General features: G+C 32.1%; 1 protein-coding gene across 1 annotated transcript; it reads right to left on the reverse strand.

The window, feature by feature from the left end:
• Positions 1-2,864: 2,864 nt before the first annotated feature.
• Positions 2,865-8,573, reverse strand: LOC126693580 (triacylglycerol lipase SDP1). The gene is made up of 3 exons (XM_050389589.1): positions 6,153-8,573; positions 4,208-4,351; positions 2,865-4,066 (listed from the first exon to the last, which is right to left on the reverse strand). Exons 1-3 carry the CDS (start codon positions 7,566-7,568, stop codon positions 3,095-3,097), a joined length of 2,532 nt encoding a protein of 843 aa, XP_050245546.1. The 5' UTR covers positions 7,569-8,573; the 3' UTR covers positions 2,865-3,094.
• Between the last annotated feature and the right edge of the window lie 14,240 nt (positions 8,574-22,813).

A 22,813-nucleotide genomic window follows, 5' to 3' on the forward strand; every position in this document is an offset into this window, starting at 1 on the left:
TGATGTTTGACTCCTTGGTATCCACTCCTTTTTTTTTTTTTTTTGGTCTTTCATTTTGATTAATTATGCTATGGCCCCATGTGCAAAATTTTCCCCCCCTTAATTCATTGAGAAAATTTAAGATACCAGTCTTTTGTGTCACAATTTTATCATAATTATGATGTGATTGATTGAGTAGTTGATAGAAATAATAAATGCTACAGGAGATTTTAAATTGAGTTTACAAACTGATGTGTTATCAATTATAAAGTGACAATTCAAATATTTATTTAAGAAATGGTTGAAATCCACCAATCATATGCATTTTCGTATCAGTTTTTAAGTTTTATATGGTAAAATTTGTAGTACTTTTAGTGTTTTTTGAGAAAAAAATAGAATTATGGGAAAGTGACAGACAATTAAATATAGTCTGCCATGAAAAACAGCTGTGAAAAATAGTATAATGAAGGTTATATTCCTAGCTCTAATTCAACCAAGTAGATTTTGCACCAGTAGTCACAGTTTTCTTAGCTGTTTGTGAATATATGACTAATTCACTATTCAATTCCAAATGGAGTAGTCCCCCTTTATTTGTTTGTGTGCGGCCAATAGAAAATGGAAAGGGTCAATTGGAGTTAGCTGGTTCGGCTAAAAAGGTGCAAAATTATGATAAAACATAATAAGGATAAGAATAACGGTTATGATCCCCCCCCCAAAAAAAAAAAAAGAAGAAGAAAAAAATAATAATAACGGTATATGTCACTTAATTTATTTCACCATTTCTTCATCTTGTAAAGCTAAGGTGTAATGATTACTTTCCTTTGTAAATGTTGACATATGAAGCTTTTGAAAGTGTTCTTTAAGAAAAAGAAAGCAATAAAATGTTTTATAACACAAGTAACACAACCCAACCCCACTTGACGGTATTGAAACTTGAACGGAATGTTTTGCATGGAAAGTCTGTTCATATAGGTTTGATGAGTTGGTTGTTAAACCCAACATGAAGTTAGAAAATTTGACAAGATTGATGAACTCATGATTCCCATTGGTGTTTCTTGTGAAACTTCTTAATGTCAAATTTGCTGAAGCAATCCTTGTGGAAAATGCTCCTGTTTGTACTGCTTTTGTTGGGTTTTACCTGTGTAAACACGCCAAGATCAATGGCTAAGAATTGAATTTTAGACCTTCACCCACTCTAGATGGGACTTTTTTATTACCTTATTAGGACAAAACATTGACCTACATTTCACCATTGTTGACATAATTTATTCCCTATTAATATCTTTGAAGTTTGGGCTAATACTAGCAAGGTTTAAAACTTTTCAAAACTAATTAACTTGGTTTTTGTGGGTTCCAGTTAGCTTAACTAGTAAAGCCTTTGATGATTGAATAAGAAATTTGGGGTTCAAACCCCGCCTACACCAAAAACTGATTGGTGTCTTAGTCTGATAATAAAGAGTTATTATCGGAAGCAGATGCCATAAGTTGAAACTCTCTAAAAAAAACTAACTTGGTCCTAATGTTTTGGACTAATGTTTAGGGATCAAGTTGGTCAGTATTGAAAAGTCTTGGATTGGTTGGCATTAGCCGAAACCTTAGGGGTGTTAAACTATATTTTACCTTAATTTGTTTTAATTGGAATAATATTACTTCACTATTATTGATAACATTTTTTTATGTATTAATCATAACAAATTATGTCAATAATGGTGAAAAAAGTCATGAAAAATGTTGTTAGCATTGTTGGTAATTAAAAATTTTTAGCAGAAAATGGAATGACTTTGGAAACGAGGTCATGAAATATCTTATAAATATGACGATATGAAGTTGGTCAGGGTCATGGATCACTTGTCCTCTCCATTTCATTAACCTTCTTGGACGACTTAAGAAAGTTACAGGTAAATGCAGGCAGACCAGAAAGCAAGAACCCAACAAACAAGGTACAACCAAAAAGAAATTTTGTTATCTTTTGTTTCTTCCAGGATTCGCAAGGAAAGTTGGAATTTTTCTAACAAGACAGGCCTCCAATGTAACTTGAACAAGTTGCAATTGACCTGGTACATGAACTACTTAATAAGTCGGCTAGAAAATGGTTGAAATATAGGCTTGGGTCCAAGGACTAAAATTAGGAAGCCCAGTAATTCACAATTGCAGTAAACATAGGCAACATCAAGGAAAATGATCCAAGATTCTAGTCCTTCCAAATGTTGTTGGGCCAACAGAGAATTTATATATAATTTGGGATACAACTAGAAGTTAATCGAAAAAATATTTAAAAATGTGGATTTTTAAACCACATTTTGCTTAAACACTGTATTATGGTCAGACTAGCGATTGTTAACTTGTCATTGGACCATGGACCTGAAGCTCTAATTTGGTATTAGATGGTCATACCCAGAAGAATCTTTTTTCTTTAGAGTACTGCTTGTAAGTTGTCTGACACTATCTAAAACATACATAGAAAATTGAAGAGAATATTCACATTTTAGCTGTCCCTTGGTAGTATTTAGTTTAATGTTTAGTATAATAAAGAAACCAAGAACCTCTTCACAGTTGTTATGTCATTCTATTTTATTATATGAACGCACTGAGAGTCGGTTCATAATATTGCTACAGTAGACTAACACAGCAACATGTAGCAATGGTTGTAAGTTTCAACAGGACATATAAACAGTATTTAGTATTTACCCACATTCATATAAGAAATAATGAAATCCTTAACTACACGATACTTATGTTACAAAATCATATTCATGTCACCTTGGATTAGGTAGCACTAATCTGAAAACCCGTGGTTATGGAAGAAGCCTGTAAAATTTGGAAAGAAGTTTTGAATCATTAAAAGGAAAAGAATCTCAGAGTTGATCATGTTCTCCAGCATGCACTTTTGCTCGAGCGCGCACAGATCTGATTCATTCATTGAAAAATAAGCATGACATTTTCAACTATGGTGTTTATATGCTGATAAATTACATGCATGATTAGGATTACAGAATAAACAGCTTTATGCATTACTTCTACCATTTTGTGGAAGGCATTGTCCCACATTTCAATGGCTACAATGAAGTAACCAATGGTTAAATAAAGAATCATTGAAGCAAAATGGCTCTCAAAATCAACTATCTACAGCATGCTTGTTGATACAATCATCTCCGACAGAATGGTCCTCAGTGATACAATCCGGAATTGTCCCATCTGGAATGTCAGTTGTAATGACATTTTCCTCGCCAAATTCTGATCCAGAACTGGCATCAATCTCCTTTTCAAGACAGTCAAGTTGAACACATTCAGGAACGTCACTGTTGTAACTTTCCGTGTCGTGACTTCTAGTTGATGCTGTTAAATTTTCTTTCTTGACAACATTGAACACAATCCCATTATGAGTCCTTTCAGGCTGTAAAAGATCACCTTCATTCACCATTATGCTAGGACCATTAACGGTGACTTTATTGCCAAAATCCCTCTGATCAAACTCTGTGCTTTCTGAGCTTCTATCAGGTGTTGTCACCCTTGGGCTATGATAATATTGATTGTTGGCGACTATTTGTAATGCAAAACCTCTGTTCATCTCAGTATCCATATCCAAATTTTGGACAAAGTGTATAAACTTTTCTGCCGAAGTTGTCCTCATCAAGGGCCCACCAGATCTTGTCCAAGAACTTAACTCAACACTTTCAGATTCACTATCACTTCCATCATGCATATTCCGGTAAGTTCGCATACTTTTAGCAGAATGTCCTACTCCAGTGGATCCACCAACTCCATGATGAAACGAGGAAGCAACATCCGTAAGGTCTTCTTCAAGGGATCCAGTTGAATTCTCTCGTGCGATACAATTCCAAGAAGGAATTCGTCTTGAGGCACTAAATTTTGTGGTGCTGATTAGGCCATGAGAAGAAGCAGCAGCTCTCTCAGCACTCCTTCTGAGTCTACACATGTGGTTGAGAATTGCAACACACTCATCAAGGACAAGCTCAATCCCACAGTTCGATTTTATGGCAGAAAGCTTCTCCCAAGTGCACCTTCTCCCTTGGTTTGCTGCCTTTTGGAGCTCCACGTAAGATGGGTTTTGTAAAATTTTTGAATACTGGTACAAGATACAAGGATTGGAAAGAATAATTACTAGTCAGTTCCATCTTAAGAATTCTGCAATTGATAAAAACAAATGGAATTCTAAAACTAGTATTTAGATGCCTATATACTTGTTATACTGTTTCTTTGCATATACCTGAGCAAGTGTGGCAGGCATAACAACGGTGACATCACCTTCCCAATCTTGAGCAAACAGCTTGGCAAGTCCCCCCAAAGGAAAACCAAGTTCCAATATCTGGTTACATCTATGTTTCGCCTCCATTTCGGCAAGATGAGCAAGCTACATTGTAAAAAGGGAAAAAGGTTTATTTTCAATTTACACAACTGTCAAGAAAAGACAAAACAGATTCCATAACTGAATCAAACAACCACTAGGCATGGACTGATGAGGTGATTATTCCAACCAACGTTCTAACAATACCAATTAGGTGCTGTAAATCAAACAAGACGAAACACATTCAAATCGTCTCTAAAATATTTTGAAAACTACATTTTAGCTGGAATCTATTTAAGAGGAGGTTAACATCCATGGTTCAGAAAATATGTATGTTTATTGTGCTATTACATTCCCTCCAAGTGTAAATGCCATTACATTCCAACCAAGTGTATGGACTCTGATTCTCACAAAAACAGATCCCTGTGTATGCACATCAAAAGTGGGGTCAGCAGGGCCCTTTACTGTTTATTTTGCCTCAACATTCGATGCAGTGCATTGGTAGGAAAATAGAGATAAAAGTGGAGAAGGAGATAGACAGAACAAATCCTAGGCTTCACCACCTAGAATTTGCTTGAAAACTCTAGGCAGCACCACCTAAGGGTGCTTGGAATCACCACCAAGAAAATCATAAAATTCTTATTCAAATGGTAATGTCCTTCACGGTTACAAGGGCCACTATTTCAAAAGGGATTCCAAGATTACATCAATATGGAAATATCTAATCAAGCCACAATTAAATCCCATAAAAGCCTCAACAACTTAAAGACCAAATTCAAAATTCAAAAAGAAAACTAATTCAAAAATCAAATATGGTATCTCAAAGGAAAGCTGAAACAATAAAATTTGAAATAATTTTGGTGCTCCTTGCATCATATTCCCCTAATTAGAGATAACTTGACCTCGAGTTTTGAAGGTGAATTTTGGCACTTGGCACTTGCACCAACTCCTGAAGCATATCTTTTGTTACGCTAAAAACACGGCAGCTTTTTGTTCCACCATATTAAATGTATGTGGAATGATAAAATTGATAGGTGGAGTTACTGGAGTATTTGATGCAACCTTATCTTATTCTGTAGTGAGCACCATCAAATCAAGCATTTTCACATCATCCATCATGGATAGTTCCAATAGTGACTCTCCAAAAGGTTGAATCGGGTCTACTACACATGGTTTAGATTGTATGAACTGTACATCTGTTACATTAGTATTTCTTTTTCATCACAGTTTTTTGGGGCCTCAACATTGTTCTTTCATGTGTGAAGCTTTACCCTCAAGCTTGTTGGGTGGTTTTTGAGTGGAGGCCAGTAAAGCAAAGAATGAAAGACTAAATATCTAGAGAACATAGCCAAATATCTCTTTCCCTTTTTCATATTAGAAACAGAATGAGGGGATGGGTTTGGAGGGGAGGAAGGGCCAGTTTATAAAAAAACATTTCACCGAGGAATTCTGAAAAAAAAGCTTTATTCTTTTGTTACTTAGTAGCATGACTCATAAGATTAAAAACAAAGGACCAATCCCAATAATGTTCATCAAAATATCAGGACACTAAGCGCTAGAAGGTCAAAATATATACCAGACTTGAGTCAAGCAAAGATCAGGAAAACCAGATTTCGCTACAGTCCATCTAAAATATTGTCAAAGAAACACAGCAGTGGCCAACAAGAGTACACAACACATGCACTGAAATTCCATACTCATGCATGTTGGGGAAAAGATGAAGAGAAGACAAGATCATTATCATATAGCTCTTTTGTGGGCCATAAACAATATAATAAAGAAAATTATATACAGAAGCAGAATCATCAGCAAAGAATAACACAGAATAATCAAAACTGATTGAAATTCCAAGTCAACATATACACACCTTGGCAGCAAAGTTGCCTCCATAAGCTCTCACAAATTCCTTTAGCCTCAATAATGGTGCAATATGAGGATTTGCCTGACTGACAATAAAATGATTCACATTGAACAGTTCTTTCAATTGTATCATAGGTAAATCAATCTCCAGGCTACCATCCCTCCATCGACGCGTAGTGCCTGAGCCCTCCTCTGGATCCAAATTAAATGGTGGGTGATAAGGAACAATATCTCCGCTTCTATCCTTTGCCATTAGCTCCTGAGCCTCAAAGAGACCAGGGAAGGCACAAGAAGCAGTCACTGCACTCCATATAACAACATGAGGGGAAGTCAAGTAGTTAAGGCATCTAGGTGGCTCATGCTTCCTAGGGGAGCAAACGGTTATCCCAAGTATTCGACCTGTCATATCATACGCTTCTTGAAATGTAAGGTTACTTGTTAGATGCCTTAACATCTTCTGCAACTGCCTGATCTCGTGGACAGCCCCTTGTGTCATCACCCGCTTCACGACCGTAAAAATCCCACCCATCTGATCAAAAAACTGCAATGAGTGCAAAGAATCTTCAAAAAAACTTTGCAGCTCTGGCCAAGACCTAGTGGCGACCACAGCACACACAATGGATCCTACACTAGAGCCGGCAACTATCCTAGGCAAAAGCTTATGCTCTACGAGTGTTCTAGCCACACCAACATGAAAAGATCCAAGGGAAGCACCCCCACTCAAAAGCAAAGCTGTCCTCCCAAAGGCATGTCTTGTTTCATGCAGGAAAGCAAGCTTCTCTTCTAATGATAGCTCCTCTGAATCTGAATCACAAACCATTCTTAACTGAGTTGAGACCTCATCAATGTATTCCTTTATGAGTTTCGGCACATGAAGCCTACCCTTGTGAAGTTCAGGGTTGCACATATTACCAAGGTTTCTGACAAGATCAGCTCGCATGAAAAAAACAATATCCCTCAGCGATCCCTCTTGCCGACGATGGCGGAGCTCTTGAAGCTTGTTTGTCACCAATTCTACATCAAACAGGTCTGATTCATTCATCTTTGGGGTCTCTTTATCTAGCATCTTTGCAGCATGAGCCCATTCTTCATATGTCAATGCAGTTCTCATCATATTTCTCCAAAATTTCCTCCGATAAGCCATTTCGGCCCTCTGTTTTACATTTGCATATCGTTTCAACAAAAAGGCAACTATTGTCACCATTGCCAATATCCCCTGTGGGTTTCGGGGATGCAACCATGCTGCCATGGGTGTGACAAAGTCCCTAAATCTATAGATGAGATGCAACAGCAGATGAAATATTTGATGCCTCAAATGTGAGACTGACTTGCAGAATAAAACTCTGAAAGCTATTGTCCGACCGACAAAGGATGAAGGTCCAATTTTAAAAGGATCAACACTGGCATCATTACTAATATCCATATCTTGGTTAATAAAACAGGTCTGTGAATAACTGAGTGGTTATGTCACAGCTCAATCTACAGAGCTGAAGAAATATAATAAAGGTCTACAAAAGAACTAGGAAACTATGATATGGACAGTCACCTGGCAAGCCAAATCTCAATAATTAAAAAAATCTATAAAGATGTAAGAAGAAAATAGCTGAATTTGTATGCACAAGATGATAGTGAAAAATGGGTTTGTCTCTTCAAACTAGAATTGAACTTCAATAAATTGATTTCTCCTATAATTTTGTCTAATGCTCAATCTGCTTACACGATAGAATTTTGAAAAAAAAAAATACAATAAATGTTGTTGCACCCTATAAAAATCAGTAATTTTGATCAAAGATCTTCACAAAGTCAACAACAAGAAGCCTAATTGCACATATTAAAGTACAAAATATGGATAAAAGTAACAGATGCCAACCTCTTGATCCTGAACCAAATTCCAAAGCACATAAATTGACCTCAAATCCTCAAACTTCCATTCGGGATCCAAATCAGAAGCCCCCAAAAATTGCCATAACTAATGAAACCCTCAAAGCTCCAAACTTTAACTTTCCCAATTCCACACTCCTCACCCAGAAAAAAAAAAACTTGGTCGAAGACAACAACCTCAACCTTCCAAATCCCAATGGTGCTTCAAAACCCAGATGGAAAAAATAAAAATTTCGACCTTTAATCCTCACAATCAAAATCAATAGCCAAATGGGTCATCCAAATCAGAACCCAATACTTAATAAAATCCCAAGATAATAAAGAGCTGTAGAATTTGAAAACAGAGAGGTATGTGAGAGGAATTAATATTACCAGGGAAATTGAATTCTTGAAAGCATGGGATCTGAAAAGAGATGATAAAAGAAAAAGATAGCGATATGACGCCGACTTCTGAAAAGAAGATTGGGATGAAGCTATTCACAAACGTGGAACAGGATAAGGAAGAGAATGGGCGGGTTCTGGACAACAACAAATATTTTTGGAACTTTGTATTTAAAGAAAGTGACATCAAAATATTGAAACGACAAGTAACAAAGTTCAACGTAATGTTTCCCTAAATACTAATATGATTTATTTATTATTATTATTTTTTGGGATAATTCAATTAGAAAATTGATGTCTATTGTTTTAAGAAATATTTTTAGAAACATTTTTATCGGAAATAAAAAATACTAAAGGATTTTGTTTTTACTAATTTTATATATTTCTTATAAAAGTGGTATAAAAAATTTTCTAAATAAATTTATTAATAAATGTTCTAAGGATACTCACTGACCATACTCAATTTTTATTAGATGAAAGTGGAGTGATTTAAATCCTAAATGTTTTTCGTGAGAAATATCAGAGTTATCAATTAAAATATGAGGTATTTGACTTAACATGATTTGTTATGATTTATGCATAATAAAGTTATGCTAATGATGATCTATATAAAAGTACTATAATGCTCTTACTTCTTAACACCCAAAAAAAAAAAAAGGAAAAATATATTGTGTTCTCTTAAAAGTACATTCTAGAAAAAAAAATACTAGATATTACATTAATCTCTTAAAAAAACATTCTAGAAAATTACCAAGTGTTGTTACATTGATCACGACTTGAAATTTGAACGACATTCATAAGATATCATACAAGTTGTCAATATAACAAGGTGGCTGTCACTCATTGGCTTCTTGTGGTCATTTTGTCGTTGAGATTCACAGTGTTTTTCTTTTGGCAAAAGCAACGCTTGACAGTTGACAGCATGTATTTTTTTTGCTAAATATTAACACTTGTATCTATCAACGCTTGACAGTTGACAGCATATATATGTTACAAAAGCTAAATATTAACACATGACACTTAGGAAGATCTGGTAATATGGAGTTGTTAGAACGAGAGGGCTTAGTTTATAAGGTGGAGTTGTATTCTGGTTTGATCGTCTGGTTACTGTTAAGAGGAATCATCCTCGCTTCTTTCTACTACTCTGGCACATGGTGTAATATACTAGTTTGTTATAGTTTTTCCGAGATAATGAAACAATTTCTACAATTTTATAATATAAACTAAAAAAAAAATAGTAACAGTTTGTTATCTTAACAAGGAAAAATAAATATTAAAAGAAGAAAATGTTGTGCCATTTTTTCAAAGTGTTGCGTAAACGAAAGCGCATTTTGTTGCTTGCAAGAAAAACTACGATTTGAGTTGTGATAACAACATAATGAATGGAGCTTGTTTGGGTCACTACATGGCATGGTGTGTAAGCTTGTATTGACTGGTTCATACGGGATATGTTTTGGAGGTTGAAAGAGAGGACTTTTCACGTAAGTTAGAAAAGTGAAGGGTTTAATTTGGAGAAATAAATAGATGTCAAAGTTTAGCTACAAAATTAGTTGTAGTTTTAAATTGCAAACTTACTTAATATATTTTCATTAGAGGAAAATTTTGATAAATCCATAATTGGATTACATCTTTTTCTTATATTCTTTATGCTTGCAAAATTTCAAAAAAAATTAAAGATCAATAGTTATGTTATAATAAATTTTTTAAATTTCAAGTTTTTGTAATTTAAAATTATGTATAAAATATAAACTTATAGATCATATAGTAAATAATATTCGATTGACACAAAATTTAACATGTATATTAAGAATGTAAAGAATATGTAATTCAACGGTTAGATTTTCAAAATATGTTATAATATTTATTTTATTGAGTGTGTTTGTAGCCTTAAACTACAGCCAATTTTGTACCTAACTTTATCCATACTTTATTATTCATATTAAAGAACCAAATTATTGGTATCCAAAAAAAAAAAAAAGTTAGCCAAGATAACTCAGTGGAATACAAACAAGAATTATCTGACTTAGATTCAAAACAACATCAGTCATGAATTTTAGTTAGCTCGAATTTGTGTTTTGCCTTGATAATAAAGAGCAAATTATAGCCAAAGGAGTTAAATAAACTTTAAAGTCTACACCTTGATTACAACCAACTGTGGATAAAAGATCAACACATCCAGTGGCAAAGGCAGAAATTTTCTGTCCAGTAGTGCAAAGTTAAATATATAAAAAAATTTATAAAAATCCAACAAATAACATATTACTACATACAACTTCTACCAAAAGTATACTTAAAACATAAATTTTTTTTTTGTCATTACTTATAACATAATTTAACATATGTTATTTTCTTATATACAATAAAAACATTTTAACCATATTAGTCTTTAATTATGTTGGTCAATTTTTTTTTTTTATCCTGTCAGTTTGTAAATTGCTAACTATCTTTTAAATCGTATGGTTCATAATTAATATTCTTTAAATATTCTAAAACAAGATTTTTTGTTAAATAAATTATAAATTACACAAATAGACTAAACTAATAGCTTTAAAAATTATGACACATATAAAAATATAATCAATTATAAATAATTTAAATAAAAGCTATCCCTTTTACATTCTTAAATCTACACAAGTCAATAAGGATCTCTAACTTTTAATCACAAAATTCAAAAATTTTCTTTCTTCTAAAAATTAAAAGAATTAACAACATAGTATCTATACTCTAATTCTCCAAACAAAAAATAAAAATAATTCTTTATGAAAATTAAAGAAGGTTTCTATTGTTAGGAGCAATCATATATGTTTTTTTTTTTTTTTTTTTTTTTGGAGTTAGGAGTATATATATTGAATATACTTTGATATAACGAGCCATATAAGAGCCCTTAATTTTTTTTCAAGGAAATATAAGAGTCTTTTTTTTTTTTTATGAACATATAAGAGCCCTTAAATTAATATAATTTTTTTCCCTTTTTTGAGAAACAATATGCTTTGAGATAATAAGCAAGGTTTGGTGTATATATAGTACATAGTATCTCTTCTCTATATATTAAGAAGATTAAAAAAGTTAATTCTTTTTACCTCTACTAACTAAAATACTAAAATAGTCCTAATATAGGGCATATAAGGAAAATAAAAATATTAAAAAAAAAATTCAAATTCTATGTTCAACCCACTACTAAGCAGTTTTAAAATCTTTTTGCATAATTTTTGGTTTCCTTTTTAAAATTCATCCACAATGTAGACATCATTATTATTTTTTTCAACCAAAAAAAAAAAAAAAAAAAAACACTCAATCTTAACCTAAAATTTGAGTGTGTTTTTATTCCTCTCACGATCTACTTATCATCACAACAAAAATTAGATAAATATTAACTACTTAAAAAAAAAAATCAACTAAAGAAACACATTTCTTTATCTTAAAATAACTTTTTGGCAAAATTTTTGGATTTTCTTTTAAAACTTATCCAGAATTTAGATTTCATCTATATTTATATCTATATCTACTCCATATTTAAGGGGCTTCTCCTATTTGAATTCCTATTTTTTGATGCAAAAAATATTCTCAAATTAACTTGTTTAGAAAGTTTAAATAATAGGGTTAGACATGCAAAATTATTAATTTTAAAACTCCTAAATTTTAGATAAACTTAAAAAAGCAGTTTATTAACAACGTACATTTTTTCCCCTTTATTCTCTTAAACATATCTACTCACACGTTCCCATTAACTTTATACTCACGATAAGAAATAGTCACTTCATTCAACACGTCTCTCCATCGTTATCATCTTTTCTCTTTCTTCTTCAAATTCTAAAAACCAAATCCAATCCTACATATTTATTTCCACGCTCTCACTAATTTAAATATAAGATAATTACTCGAAACTCAATCAAGAATGTATGAACATTGAACATACCATTTGTAAGTGGCGGCTTCAAGATTTTTTTCTCGAGGGGTTAGAACCTGCAAATCTAGGAATTTGTCGTGGGGGGTGACTATAATATAAATGATTATATATATATAGTATATACAACTTCCATATTATAAGTAATAATATAAAATATTATTTTAAATACAATTTAGTATACAATACAACTATATTGTATAATAGTCTAAGGATGTTAGGACATATGTGTTTCACATGTTAGGAACATATGTCACTATTTTATTTAATTGGCTAATCCTTTGACAAAACGCACTTTACCTGTATTTGGATAGATTTAGGATGTGTTTAATACTTTAAGAAAACTTGTTTCAAGATCAAGTGTTAAAACCATGCAAATCTGTCTAAGATTTAAGCTGAGAAAGTGTCTGTCATTAAAACTCGACAGCTAGCATTTATCGAGCTTTAAAAGCTGTTCAAGCCTCGTGGCTCAACAGCAGCTAGACAGATAGCTATCTGTCGAGGTTTAAGAAAAACAGATTTTTCTGTTCTGTTTTCTTCCTATCTGTGATTATGTGTTTGAGCTTTCTTTTCTCACAACCCTAGACATATAAAATGATTATTTTAAGGGCAATCAAAGGTGACACAAGTTGCACAAGTGTTGAGTAAAGTTTGTTCATGCAAATTGTGACCGGAGACAGAATTTGCCCTAGTTCATCTCTCTTATAAAGAAGCTGCTGTGTTTGTGCACCGTAGAGTTTTGTAACCAAGCATTTTCTTGATCTTTATCGTTTGGATGAACTGAAGAACTTTACAGCCAACAACCTTTTTTAGTTGGTGATTGAAGTCGCGTATTGGGATCCGCGCAATTGGTTAGTCACATACTGGGAGCCGTACATTACAAGGAGAGATTGTCACTATAGAACAAGTCCAATTGGGTATTGGCGTAATTTATTTTTTTGTTAGGTTAATACTTTAATTTATTCTTAAAAATATATTTTTGCACACCCTTATTACAAGTATTTTTGACTCTAAAATTAAAGAGTGAGTATTTGTGAATTGGAAGTGTAATTTTTTTTTATAAGTTTATATTATATTTGTGTGAGTATGTCTAATATTGATTGTGTATATTACATTTTGTTATAATGTTATTTGTATAAATTATGATGCATGTGGATGATTATGTGTAAAATATAAATATAATATAACTTTATATAATTTAATAATTAGGAAATAAAAAGGGTTTTTTGACATGCGTGTGTATTGTTATCATGTTATAATAATTTTTGGTTATAAAGTTAGTAAAATTCAAGAAAAAAATTGTAAAGTTAGTGATTGTTTAAGCATTTGATTAGTTAAGTAGACACAAAATGTATAATTTTATGTATAAATGAGTGTAATTGTGTGCGTCAATAATTAATATGGAGCCAATGAGTTGAGATTAGTCATTTAGTCTAAAATCTTTTTATAAAAATAAAATCAAATAAATAATAACAACTTTATAAAGATAAAAATGTTAGACAAACTTAACAAAATAAAATGGTCATAGGCTCATAATTACCCATATTGGCAATAGATACTCATAATGAACTATCATATAACATTCAAAATTTGAAAACTTGTAGAATAAAATTGTAAAACTTCACGTATTATTATTATATTTTTTTGTCTAAAACTCGATATATTCAAGTTCTCTTTTTATTAAAATTTTGTAATGAACCCCCTAAACAAAATTTCTGGAGACGCCACTGACTCCTTCCACTTTTTGAGAGTAGCAGACCATGACCTAATTCCATGGAGTTTTATGAGAAGGTTTCTTGTAGAATTCACTAAGTATTTTCTGGTCGTCCATGCCCTTGTGTTAGTCCTGGACAACCATCATGAGATCAAATGGTCTTGTAATTGATGGACGAGTATCAATCATACATGATGTTATTATTATTGACGTGGTTTGACTCTTTGGATGACCACTATGGACGAATTGACCTTAGATTGATCCCCATCATATCCTATTGCTACTTTGGATTATATTGATCACTCAAAATAATTTCAAATTCTTAATTCAACAATTGCATAATTTCTATCCTTTGAAAATCACTTAAAAATAAATATTGGAATCCATTTGTTATTTCCTAACGCATCTTCTGATTAATTTCTTTTTTCTTTTGGGCAGGAGGACTTGGGGTTCACAGTTTTTCAAAAAAAAAAAAAAAATTTGGTCATGCTCAGAGTATAAGACACGAACTTTCGAAAATTTGAAGCTTTTAATTTATGTGCTTACTTCTATTTTTTGTATTAACTTGGTTATAGAAGTCATTTGAACACTATGTAAAATACAAAATATTTGAATATTTCATACTCTTTCAAAAAGGAGTTTAAATTTTTATCTAAATCAAAATAATTTCTGTTGTTATTAATTTCTCATTGTAGGTGTCATTCGCAGCACTATACGTCTATACCTTAGTTATTGGACCTATAAATCATCTACAACCTAATTGTAAACAAATTTATTTTGTTAAAAGATTCATGGAGTTTTTTTTAAAAGAAAAAAAAAATCCATGAAATTAATATTTTAGTCCGTGAACACATGTGATAAAAAAAAAAATGACAAAATTCAAAACTAGATTGTGATTTACTGTTTTCTCCCCCCCCCCCCCCCCCAAAAAAAAAAAAAAAAGATTGTGATTTATCGTTTTTGTTTTTCAGATGTTTGTTTTTCGTTTTATTATTATTATTATTAGAAGCTCTTTTTTATTTGGGTTTATGTTAAAATTTTTCATTCATATAAATTTGAGGTTTTTTTAGTATTTGTCAAGTGATATTACGCTTAGACAGTTAGAAGTGATAAGATGAGGCTAGCACCCAAAAAAGAACACATCCGTACATGAAGACCAAACTAATATTTAAACCATCTGTATACACCATTCTTGTAGACTGTAGCATTGAAATCATATGTTTGTGCATAGATTTGTTTAGTTTTTTAAAGGTTACTTGGTAGTATCAGCAGTTCGCAAATGTGTAATATTAATTAGTAAACAAATTTGTAAATTTCAAATAAAGATGAATTGAAAATTATGACCAAAAAAAATAAAAAATAAAACCTCAAAACTGCAATGAGGCTAATTTATATTAATGTAGTATAGTTTAAAAAAAAAAAAATTTAGGAGAGCCATTAACTAAATTTAGCTAGAGTTTCACAACTACACCACGACACCTTAACTCAAAAAAAAAGCTAGAGTTTCACATTAACTCAAAAAAAGCTAGAGTTTCACACTTCACAGTTATAAATGTCTGGGAAGTGCGTGCTCAACGTTTTAATTCAGCCCAAGGTGGGATCCATTAGTTTTTGTACGGTGAGAAAATGATAATAGGCCATTTTCTGACCTATATGGGCCATACTCTCTCCCAACAAGTGGCCCATGTGTGGGCTTTGTTAGGATCTTATTTTCCATTTTTTTTCCTCTCTAGATTTATTTATTATTACAATTATGAGTAAAATATTATTTTGATCCTTAAATTTACCAAAAGTCTATATTTCATCCATAAACTTTAAAAAATTCTTTTTCCGTTCCCAAAGCATTGAAAAGTTCATTTTTAAAAGTTTTTACCTTTTGTTCTTAAACTTTTTTAATAGTTAAGAGATAAGAATAGGGGAAAAAAAAATTCAATAGTTTAAGGAAGAGAAGTTTAAGGATTAAAAAAAAAAATTAGAAAAGTTTAAGAATTAAAATATTATTTTACATTATTATTTATTATTTTTTCTATAACTCCTTTTCACGAAGCCAATTATGTTTACAATTGATTATTTTGAGCAAAATCCAAATATATTGTAATTTTGATGACATTCTAATATTGAGATCATATTTAGTACCCCAAAATCCCAAATGCTAGACTATGAAAATTGGAACAGATTAAAAATTAGGAACAGATTAAAAATATCATTATTATTATTATTTGTTTATAAGGACTTCGGATCTCAGAGCTCTCAACACTCAATGTTCAATCTTCTTCCTTTATAATCTTTGAGGAAGCCTCTCTCTAGAGTTAGGTGTGTATGTCAACTATGATGAGTTTTGTAATTGAGAGTATTATTTCTTACAGACCTAGAGCTATAGAAATAAATAGTGCTTTGCAAGGACCAAATTAACAAGGACCACTTAAGATCGAAATTCAAGTTGAGAAAGAAGAATGGCGAGACTGCCATGTCCATTATTGTCTAAAACAGATGAGATGTAAATCTTGCATTAAGTAAAAAGGAACACCATTGACGTGATAATAGTAGTACTCCTATTGCTCATCAAAAAGACAAAAAAGAAAAAGAAAAAAAAAGTAGTACTCCTACCCAACACCAATTTGCAAGGATCAGCTAACAATCAAAATGCCATCATAAATACATCTCGCATAAGTCACAAGAGGTGCTTATATTAATTAGGGGAATTTTTTTTTTAAATATTATTTTTAATATAAAAAAACCCGGCCCGTTGTTTTATCTCTCACAAATTAAATCTCTTTGTTTGATTTAATTTCTTATTTTTTTTAAAGATACAAATGTATTTCAAACTTATGATGTCCGCTTCTTGAAAATACTAATTGATTTTTTATGTAAACAGGAATTGTGAATTTTAAATCTCTTATTTAATGATAAGAAATTTTATGAGTTGAATAAACTAGAACTCTCAAATTATATATTTAAATATGCTACTTTAGACCCCATATTTTTATTATTATGCCAAATAAAACTTCACTTACATGATCTTAAGTGAGACATAAAATTAAGTTACAAAACTCTGAATAATTATTTACGTAGCAGTTGGTTTCTTAGTGGTAGAAATATTATGGTTTTTTTTTTTTTTTCTTAAAAAAAGGTCACATGTCAAATGTCAATTATATATAATTTTCTATATTAATTATTTACAATGCTTTTCATATTGGCATTTATTTATTCTTAATGCAAACCAGTATGCCAAATTGGCACCTTCCATACACAAAGTGCTTGCCTTGGAGGACTAGGGGAGAAAGGGTTCGAGCTTAGCATGTTTCTCTAAAAAAAATGCAAACCAGTATAAATAGTATATAGTTTCGATTTTCGTTGATTGTGATGTTTATGGTTTTGAAACTCGAACTGGACTGTACGGTCGGATGGGATTAACAGCAAACCGACCATCAATTTGGGTTTTTAAACATAAAAAACCAAAACTCTTTGTTTTGCAGCAAACCGTTCGAACCCCGGCCAAACCGTCCGGTTTGTGGAACCGGGCACGGGTTTTCTAGTTTTCTTCCCCACATAATTTTGCTAAAAATCTCCGGCTTTCATCTCGTTTGTCAACTACATCACTGGATTTCATCGTTTAATGGGAGACCAAGAGAGCGGAGGGAGAGAGAAAAAGGTGAGAGTAATAGAGATTAGAGAGAATGAAGTAATATAGTAATGGAAAATGAAGAGCAAACTTACGCTGGCATTGGATTTTCTGGAATAGAAGTTGAATCATGCATTTTCGAAGAGATGTTTTGCAGGCATTCTTGGAGCTAACCAAAACGAAGAAAGAGAAGAAAAAGGAACAAAGTATCAGACTATTAGAGCATTTGCAGCAGTGGAGGTATAATGTTATAATGCTATATTTTAGCTCCACTATCCCTAAAATGATGCTCCAGCAGTGGAGCAATAGCAAAAAATTTTCGATGAATTGCTACAGTGCACATCTATTTATAGATGTGCACTGTAGATTGAAGCAAAAAAAAAAAAAAAAAAAAAAAAAAAAATTTTATTCAGCCGGACCTCATTGTTTCTATTTTTTATTCATTTTATCAAATCCGGTCATTCATTCACTCTCATTCTCAATCTCTCTCGTTCATCTCTCATTCCTCTCAAGCTCCACCCTCTCAACGTCGCCGCCATCGTCAAGCTCACTCTGGTACGGTACAACTTGCTTCTTCTTTTTCTTTTCTTTTTTTCATTTTATCATATCCGGTCTCATTCACTCTCTCTCGTTCGTTGTCATCTCTCATCTCAAGCCTCTCAATCTCACTCTCTCGACGTCGCCGGCCCGACCATTGTCAACGTCGCCGCCATCATCAAGTTCACTCCGATCTCTCAAGCTCACTCTCTCAACGTCGCTGGCCCGACCATCGTCAATGTCACCGCCATTGTCAAGTTCAGACCCACGCCGCCGATCTGCCTCAGACGCATTTCTCTTCCGCTGATCCACTTCAGGTCAGTTGTCTCTGTCTTCTTCATGTGATGCTTTGGGTTTTTGATTTGGGTATAACATCCTCTTCCGCCGATCCGCCGATCCACTTTGGGTTTTTGATTTGGATCCACTTCATGTGAATGTCTCTGTTTTTTATTTTTGATATATGATTTTTGATTGTTGTTCTGGATTATTGGCTTGGTGATTTTATGTTATGAGATTTCATTTTGCTTTGTATTAGCTGTTTTGAGTTGGTAGAAATGGATGAATACGGTAGTTTTTTTAGGATTCTTAATGTTCCATATCTGATTTTGGTAGATTGATGATGATTATGGTTTGGTAAGTGTGAGTGTGAGTACTGAGTAGAGATATTAAGATGGTTTGTGATATGGATTTTGTTGGGCTCTTAATGTTTCACATCTGATCTGGGTGGATTTTGTTGTGTTCTGTTGCACAAAACTAGGAACAGAGCACACATTTCTTGTGGTCATTTTAATGAGAAATTGTTAGTTTGGTTTTGAGATTCCCAAAAATGAATTTGGTGTTTTCTTTATCAGTGGGATTAAGCTATATGTCAAATTAAGTATTTATGCATAATCATGTTCTATTGTTATAGTTCTAAGTATTTTAAGTTTTGATATAAATGTTTGGGAATTTTTTGTGTGTAGGGAAGTTTACATTTTTTTTTCTTCTAATTTTATAGAGTCACGTTGATGGTGGCGGCGGTGGAAGAGTCGATGGCGGCGGCGGCGGCGGTAGAAAAGTCGGCGATAGCGGTGGTGGTTACAGGTGGTTGTGATTGCTGTTTATTGTAGTGGATATATTATTTTATTGTAGTGGATATATTATTTTATTGTGATGTTTATATTATTTTATTGTGTTAAAAGCTAAAATAGATCCACTGCTGCAGCATGTGTGTAAGTAAAATAAATAAAATAACTTTTGGTGGAGCTAAAAAACTAAATTTTTAGCTCCACTGCTGTGGATGCTCTAAGAATACTAAAATTTAATTTATTTAAAAAATTTTTTTATCATGATACATAATTTCAAATCATTATGGATAACACAAACTTTTTACACAGGTATATCTTGCCTCCTAAACAATTCAAAACTTATCCTTTTAATATTGTAGAACCTACGTAATAGAAGATTCATTTCAACATAATTAACTTTTTTCCAATTAGTATTAGAAAAGTTCCAAAATACAAATTTGGTGTAAAAAAGAAGAAAAGAAAATCCTATATCATACCATAAAAGGTAAGAATAATATCAATAACAACAAAAGTTACAAATCTTTTTTTAAAGGGAGAAAATGGGCAAATGCCCATTTCAAAAAAAAAAAAAAAAAATCCAGCATTTTGCCTAATTTCCCAAATTAATTAGGGAAATGCTCATCTTTTAAAACTCGATTTTCTCAAAATAGAGTTATAACAAAAAAAAAAAAAAACCGGAGCCCTATAGTAGTGTTTTAAGGAGTCTATAGTGATATTTTAAGAACTTATAGTGGCGTTTTGTAACTCGATCTCCATGAAGTCGAGTTACATGTTTTTTTTTTCTTTTTTTACTTATAACTCAAGTTCAAGGAGCTCGAGTTTCAAAACGCCATTATATGTCTTTAAAATGTCACAATGAGCTCCTTAAAAACGCCACTATAGGGCTTAACTCGATTTTGAGAAAATTGAGTTTCAAAAGAGGGGCATTTCCCTAATTAGTTTGGAAAATGGGGCAAAATATTGGAATTTTTTTTTTTTTAAAAAGGGCAAAGACCAATTTTTTCCTTTTTTTAAGCAATATACTTTATGGAATGAGAGCATTTTGTTGCCTTTTTCTCTTTTTTTTTTTTTTTTTTTTGTTGGGGATTTTTCGTTTGCTTTTGATGATGCTCTCTAGTTATTCTTCAGTAGAAAGAATAGATCTGGTCTTGCAATCTGAAAGATCCGAAGCCACGGACATGGGTTCTCTTGCAATACAGGAAGGAAAAAAGCAGAAGATATATTTAAAATTTTAACACCGTTTGTCTGGATTGTTAAATTAGATAGATGGCAAAAATTTAAGAGGGGAATCTAAGGAAAAGTAGCTAAAATAATGTATTTAAGTTTTACCGATTTAAAGCATTCACATCAAAGATGTGAAAAATACAAAATTCTAATTATAGTTCTCATCCCCTTAAAATGTCATTCACATCAAAGTAGCTATTCTTAAAACTTTTGACAACTTTGCTACAGCAGAGTGACATCTTTGACAACCTACTATGGCAACAATTTAATAAAAAAATAATAATTCTTTATTAGATTTCTCTCTCTTCTCTCAATAATGAAATATTTTTCTCCTTGCTTCTTTTCTCTCAATCCGACTTCTCTCTTTTTCTCATTCAGGTAAAATACTATTTTGGTCCTTAAACTTGATTAAAAGTTTGTTTTTCATTCCTAAACTTTAAAAAAGTTTTTATTTATTTTTTATCCCTAAACTTTGTAAAGAGTTTTTTTAAATAGTATAGAGACAAAAAATAAATATGAAAAAAAAACTTTTTCAATGGTTTAGGGATGAAAAACAAACTTTTAATAAAATTTAAGGACATAAATAAAACATTTTCAATAATTTATGAGCAAAATATGAACTTTTCAATAATTTATGAATGAAAAATAAACTTCTCTAAATTTAGGAATAAAAAACAAACTTTTAATAAAATTTAGGGACCAAAATAGTATTTTACCTTCTTTTTTTTTTTTTTTTTTTTTTTTTTTTTCAAACTCTAGGACTCAGATTGAAGAGAAAACCTTGTGGTTTTTTGGGTTTGGGTATGAAATCAAAAGAAAGGGAGGGTTTACGGTCTAGAGAGAGGAAGTGAGATAGAGAGAAGTTTAGGAAGTTTTTGGCAAAGAGAAACCACTGTTCATGGAGGTGGCCAGAGCAAGGGGCTCCATTCGTTCGAATCTGCAAGGCCGAGAGAGGATGAGAGGAGTTTCAGAGAGAGAGCTCGAAGGGAGTTTCAACCATGGAGTTTCGGTGAGATTTTCAGATCTGGTGGAAGGGGGTTGTGGATGTTTGTGGTGGTTTTTTGGGATTTATGCAGGCTTGTGGTTATGGGTTTATGGAGGTCGCCGAATGGGTGTGTGGATTTGCTTCAGACGAAAAGAGGTGGTGAGAAGCATACGAAGAGAAGAGAAGAAGATAGAGTGACAGTAAAGGAGAGAGAGAAATGAATTAAAAAAAAAAAAAATGAAAGGGTGGGGGAGAGAAATGACTAAATAAAAATGAATAGTTTTTATTTAGCCTGAGTTTGGATGCAGCTGAAATTTATTTATGTTTGCATTTTAAACGGTGGGTTTTATGTACTGTTTATGAGACTCGTAAATACGAAATTTGACAAAATCAATTTTAAAAATGGGTTTTACAGTACTATTTACACATTTAAAAATTATTTTGACACAATATTTTCAATTTTCTGTTTTTAATAATAAGCGGTATCCAAATAAACCCCTAATGTCAAAAATAAAATTTTTGATGTTGAGTGTATTGTAAAGAGAGTTATTAAAATAGATAAAGTGACTTTTTGAGTTGATAAATGCTAAAATATTTGACATCTTTACTGTGAATGCTCTTATCAAACTTATATTACTTTTCAAGAAATTTAAAGTTTTAGTTCAACTAAATTCTATTATCAAAAGTTTCATATAATTTAAAATAAGTTTAACATTTCTTTTCATTATTTTGATTGTACATCATAATTTTTTGTTTTAATGTTGTAAAATTTACATACTGCACATTGTGGTTACCTAAAGTGACTTAATACATGTATGTATTACACTTTGTAAAATTAATGCATGTGTTTCTTTCATATGACTCATTAAGAGCATCCACAGCAGTGGATCTATAATTTTAGCTATTTAGCACCAATAAAAGTTATTTTATCTAATTTACCTACATACATGCTATAGTAGTGGATCTATTTTAGTTTTTAACACAATAAAATAATATAAATATCACAATAAAATAATATATCTCCTACAATAAAATAATATATCCCACTACCCAAAAAAACATACATAGCACCAACCACCACCACCACCTCTACCATTAGCCACAGCCACAACTACACCCACAACCACCACCACAACCACCACCACCACCACCATCGGCCACAACTACCACTCTACTTTGGCAACCATAACACAACATAGAAAAAAAAAAAAAAAAAAAAAAAAAAAAACCACAACCCCATCACCACCGGTCACCACAAACCACCAGCCATGACAACCACAACCACAACCACAACCCACTACCACAGCCACAACCACAACCACAACCACAACCATAAACCATAAAACTCATAGC

Source organism: Quercus robur, chromosome 7 (assembly GCF_932294415.1).
Source record: "Quercus robur chromosome 7, dhQueRobu3.1, whole genome shotgun sequence".
NCBI classification, from domain to species: domain Eukaryota; kingdom Viridiplantae; phylum Streptophyta; class Magnoliopsida; order Fagales; family Fagaceae; genus Quercus; species Quercus robur.